This window comes from Ursus maritimus, unplaced genomic scaffold (genome assembly GCF_017311325.1).
Source record: "Ursus maritimus isolate PB19 unplaced genomic scaffold, ASM1731132v1 scaffold_19, whole genome shotgun sequence".
Lineage (NCBI taxonomy): Eukaryota > Metazoa > Chordata > Mammalia > Carnivora > Ursidae > Ursus > Ursus maritimus.
The window spans coordinates 23886681-23892680 of NW_024424341.1; the positions used below are offsets into that span (position 1 = coordinate 23886681).

Below are 6000 nucleotides of genomic sequence, written 5' to 3' on the forward strand. Positions count from 1 at the left end.
GGGGGGGGGGTACTACCGGATTTGGAATATGGCTCAGGAGCAGGACCTTCCCCATTTCTGATCAGGGAACTCAGCCGTAAGTGTGGGTCTCCTACTGATCATGCCCAGTATGCTCTGAAGTTATTTCCTTGTGGAAATTGCTCTCCTCGTTGACAGTTTTACAGAGAATACATGTATTGGAACCGAGAACTGCAGCAGAGACAGGAAGTGCTGCTGTGCTTTGGCTGATATGTTGGCAGGGATGATACTAGTCATAGAACCTTAGAGTCTCAGACTTGGAGGGCTCCCTAGAGGGTATTTAATCCAGTCTTCTCCTGCTGCTGTGTGAATCCCTGCCACAATATGTAATCATCTAGCCTCTGTTTTTAGACTCTAGAATCCATAAATCATAGAATGTCAGTGCTGGAAGTGAGCTTGGAGATCATAGAGGACTGAGACCAGAAGAATCCAGGAGTCTGAACTCCCAGACCCATGTTCTTTGCACTCACTATGTTGTCATTCTAAAAAAGGGCAGCCCTTCCTGGTAGAATTGCAGAGGTGGGTTTAAGTATCTCAGTGTTCATCCCATCACTGGCTGTCTGGGTATATTTGCCTTCCAATTTTAAGTCATAATGAATCCTTTCTTTTTATTTTTATCCGCAGGGGTTGCCCTGCTCTCAGATGCATACCCTGAGAAAATCTTGCTTGGTCTGTTGGCTCAGTATGACAGTGATAAAAACAAGCACACACCGGAGACCAGAATGAAAGTCGGGGAAGTCCTGATGCGAATTGTCAAAGCATTAGGTGAGTTTTCTGTCATCTGGAAAAGGGTGGGGGCAGTATGGCTTTGGAACCAAAGTCTGTGTACCTTGGAGGTTTCTTTTGTTTGTACGGTGAGGACAGTTTCAGAGCTGAGATGAACTACTTCCTGTTCAAGGATTTAGCAAATGTCCACACACCCAACGAGGGATTGGCCGCAACAGTGCCCGTCTTCCTACCACTGCTTGGTCTCCTCTCCTGAGCTGTGTTGGGCCCTGATTTTCACTGGAGCTGGAATGAGAAGTTTCACACTTGCTGAGCAGCAGCAAGCATAAAAAGAAGAGGAACGTCAGACAGGGAAGGAATAGCCTAGCTCTTATTGAATGGCTGCTGTTTGCCAGGTCGTCTGCGCATATAATCGCATCTCATTTTCCCAGCAAATCCTATAGAGGGGCTGTTGTTAGACCCATTTTATAGGTGAGGAGATGGTGCTACGGAGACCTTCAGCAGTTTGTCCAAGATTCATTCAGCTGGTAAATAAAGTGGTGCTAAGAATTGAACCCACCAACACAAAGAAAGTTGCTCCAGACTACATAAGCTGAGAGTAGTAAGAGCATGAGCTCTTGAGTCACAGTGCCTGGGTTCAAATCCAAACTGCTGTTTATTGTCTATGTGACCATGGGAACATTTCTTAACCTCTTGGTGCCTCATTGCCCTAGTGTATACTGTGAAGATATAAATAGCACTTAACTCATAGGGTTATTGTAAGGATTAAATAAGGTAATATTTAGAATAGTATTTGGCACACAGTATAGGCTCAATAAATTTTTATTTTTGCTAAGAAGAAAGATTGCTTTCTTATTTTCAGTTTTTTAAAGATTTTATTAATTTGAGAAAACGGAAGCACACAAGCAGGGGGAGGGGCAGAAGGAGAGGGAGAAGCAGACACCCCACTGAGTGGGGAGCCCAATGTGTGCGGGGCTTGGTCCCAGTAACCCGAGATCATGACCTGAGCTACACAGGTGCCCCGAAAGATTGCTTTTTTTAAAGAAAAGAAATACTTTATTATTTACTACTTATTGAGTGCCCTTAAGGGACTAGAAGATGAGATTCTGGGGAGTAAGGACAAAGAGAATAATTGTTAACCCCTAAAGATAGGGGTTAAATTAAGATAAACTAATGAATTTCTCCTAAGTCAATAAGTATACTTTTGATATTTTTATATCAAGCTGTATAATGTAGAATTAGGAGGGGCTTTTTTTACCTTGCATTACATAAACTTAGCTATGGACTGCTGCACTGAATATAGATAGCTTGAAGCCTTGAAATAAGGCAAACCAGTCATTTAAGTGTGGACCAGTGGTATACAGTATTCATTTAGTAATTCCATCATGTATCCAATAGCGTGTGACCTAAGGCAGAAGAAGAAGTGATCTCAGCTTCATTTTGGCTAATTTGTTTGTGATCAAGACATCACACTGAATTCTTCTTTCATCAGCATTCAAAGGATTTACAATTCTGCCTACCCATGCATCATTTATTTGGGCATAGCCCTGAATTGTCCTAATTTCTGGGTGTCCTTCCTGGCTAAAGAAGAAGACCTAGATCTCTAACCATGGCAATCTTTTTAGTAGTGAAAAAAGAATATCATGAGAGTGCAATTTTTAAAAAATATATATTCCTCTCTTGAAAGAAAGACCAACTTTCTGTATTTGCCGTAGTCCTAAATATGAGTCTGAAAACATACCAGACACGTACACCATTATAAGAAATCATTCTCTCACAGATGGCGTGAATATTAAACTTAATGTATCGCAGGGTCAAGTACAACCGCTGACAGAAGTCAGCGTTTCTGTGTATCATTGGGATTATCAGAGCCAAGAAGGAATGTATGCCATACATTGTCTGCATCAGTATAACATGTATTTTTTCTTTGTAACTTCTGGTAGACCTCTACCATTGGGATGATGAACACTGAAAGTACACATTTCTTGGTCTCTACTGGCCAGGGGTAGTGGTGGAGATGAAGGACTGTGTTGAGTGACAGAGAGGCCTTCCTCCTTCTTACATGTTCCTATAATTAGCCCAATTTCCAAAACAGTCTTTGGGCATTTCAGAGCAAACTCCATCAATTCTCAAAGTTCTAATGTTTCTGTAGCCTCCTCTTCCAAGTAGCCAGCCATAGACATTGCCTTCGCTTTAACTGCTAATTTCTAATTCACACGACCAGCTTGTCCAAGTGCCTAGATGAGGTGGCTTGTTGAAATCCTTTAAGTGAAATTAAAGCCCTTTTTTACAACACAGCCAGTACTCTTAGTTTACTAGTGACGTGGAAATCCTTGTGAACCAGCCACTCTGTAAGACTTCCCTGAGAAGTACCCTAGTTTCATTGGCCCCAGCCTTGCTCTCTCCCCACCCCCAGCTCTTCTTGGCAGCTGGGGGAAGTTCCACAGAACAAGGCCCACAGGTGGGAGCCCGGCGCAGGACACTGCTGCTTCCTCTTGGTATCATGTCTGGTTCTCTAACCATGCCTACCTGTCTTCCTACCAGTAGACAGTGGTGAAAAGCAGGAGCTTTTCTTCTTTCCGTTTTTAAAAACCAAGCTATCACTTAGGCACAGTAAAGTATATAAGGTACAGTCATGTTAATATAGAAAACTTCTAGTAACCCGTAAAGTTTCCTTTTGTCCCTTCCTAGTCTATACCTGCCCCAGAGGTAAGCACTATTCTAACTCTTTACCACCATCAATTTCTTTTGATTGTTCTTGAACCTCATTTTAATGGAATTGAATCTCCATATTTATGGAATGCTAATAGATCTAGACACTTGGGTAAATTCGGGTCAAATGGGGGGGGTAAGAATACTTTAGGCATGATGTATACTGTATTTCCTGTTGTATCACAATAGGGGGCACGTAATGTCTCATTATCTCACTTTACTGATGTTGAGATTGATTAGTGGTGTTTCCAGTCAGGTATATCTGTTATAAACTCCCCCATGAATCTTCCTCCTCATGGCTTTAAGTAACCATTGATAATTGTAGCCTAGATCCATTATTTCATAGGGATTATATTTTTTTACACATTAAGAAATGGGTACAGAGAGGGTTACTAACTTGCCTAATGTCACACAGCTAATTAATGGTGGATACAGAATTTGAACCCAGACAGTCTGACTCCAGACCCAGTCTCTTACCCAAAACACCGTTGCATCCTGAACATTCTCCCATGTCATTAAGCATCTTTTTCCTGTCATTAACATGGACATTTTCCACATCCTCTATAATTTTTAATGATTACATGATATATCATTTGAATGTACCATAATTTTTTCACCTGACCAACTTACAGGTTGTTTGAAGTTTTTGCTATTATGAATTACATTAAGATGAATATTCTTGTAGCTAAACTTTGTGCAGATTCATGATCATTTCTAAGGAAGAATTTCTAAAAGAATTTGTTAAAAGCATGGGCATTTATTTATTTATTTGTTTGTTTATTTTTAAATATATATTTATTTCAGAGAGGGAGAGAGAGAGAGAACAAGCATGAGTGGGAGGAGGGGGAGAGGGAGAAGCAGACTCCCCACTGAGAAGAGAGCCCGATACAGGGCTTGATCCTAGGACGCTGGGATCATGACCTGAGCCAAAGGCAGACACTCAACTGACTGAGGCACCCAGGTGCCCCAAAAGCATGTGTATACTTTTAAAGATATTTATTGCTAAATCGTCTTGCAGAGAGATTGTGCCCATTTACTTATTTATTTAAAAATTTTAATTTGAGTATAGTTGACATTTAATGTTACATTAGTTTCAAGTGTACAATATAGTGATTAGACAAGTTTATACATTATACTGTGCTCACCACAAGTGTAACTACCATCTGTCACCATATAACACTATTACAATATCATTGACTATATTCCTTATGCTGTGCCTTTTGTTCTTGTGATTTACTCATTCCATAACTGGAAGCCTGTACCTCCCACTCTCCTTCCCCCATTTTGCCCATCCCCTTGAGATTGTGCTGGTCTCAGTTTCCGTGTTTGAGAATATTTGTCTGTACCCTCATCAGTACTGTGTATGCTATGTATTACCATTTTTTATCAAACACATGTATATAAAGAAATGCTATCTTGTTTTGATTTCCTTTAATTCAGTTGATGAGGTTAAACATTTTTCATATATTTATTGGCTAAATTGTGTGTGTGTATTTGTGTGTGTGTGTGTGTGAATTGTCTGTTCCTGTTCTTCATTTTTCTTTCTTTTTTTTTTTAAGATTTTATTTATTTATTTATTTATTTATTTATTTGACAAAGAGAGCGAGAGAGAGAGAGCACAAGCAGGGGCAGTGGCAGGCAGAGGGAGAGGGAGAAGCAGGCTCTCCGTTGAGCAAGGACCCCGATGCAGAGCTCGATCCCAGGACCCTGGGACCATGACCTGAACCGAAGGCAGACGCTTAACTGACTGAGCCGCCCAGGCGCCCCTCTGCATTTTTCTTTTGGGATATTGACTTTGTTATTTGATTTATAAAAGCTTTATCTATTTAAAAATCATGAACCACTGAAATTTATGTTGTGACTATTTTCTTTGGGTTGTTTACATTTTAGTTTTGTTCATATTTTCTATTACATTTTGTTTTTGAAACATACAAGTTTTTTATTTTGATGTAGGCAAATCTGTCTTTTTCTGTATGGTTTCTCTTTCATATAGAAAGGCTTTTCTCAAACCAAGATTATATAAATATCACTCTATATATTTTAATTTCTACTTTCCAATGTAGAAAATATTGCAGAAAGATTTTGGTTTGGTTTCTTTTATTTAAGGAACTATTTGGTTTTTTATTGTACTTTAAAAAATTTAATCTTAACACATTGCTAAATTACCAATCACTCCAAATGTTTCTCCATATGTTTCCTCCTATATGGCCCAACGTTGATGTTGACAATAACCTGGGGACCATTACATATCAATGCATTTTTTAAAACTTCTTTTAAAAATATAACATTGAATTACTCTGCCCAAGATAATGAATTGGTAATTGGAACATTACTTGAAAAGTAGAATTAAAGCAAAGGGAATTGGTTACGTATGTGAGGGTATTTCCTTCTGAGACTGCCCTGAGCATTATTCCGGATCTGATGTAGACTGCACAGCTTTCTCACATATGCCAGATGCAATATCTGCTTTCTCTTCAGCAGGGCTGAACAAACATCACCCCGTTCTTCTTTGTTCTTGAGATTAGTGATTTTCAAATAGGGGAG

General features: G+C 39.5%; 1 protein-coding gene across 2 annotated transcripts in view; it reads left to right on the forward strand.

Annotated features, from left to right (window-relative positions):
* TANGO6 (transport and golgi organization 6 homolog) overlaps window positions 1-6000 on the forward strand; it is a 176946-nt gene that overhangs the window by 100155 nt on the left and 70791 nt on the right. For both annotated transcript variants that reach the window (XM_040633505.1, XM_040633506.1), the window contains exon 15: window positions 643-783. In XM_040633505.1, coding sequence (XP_040489439.1) covers window positions 643-783 — 141 coding nt within the window. The remainder of the gene's footprint in view (window positions 1-642; window positions 784-6000) is intronic.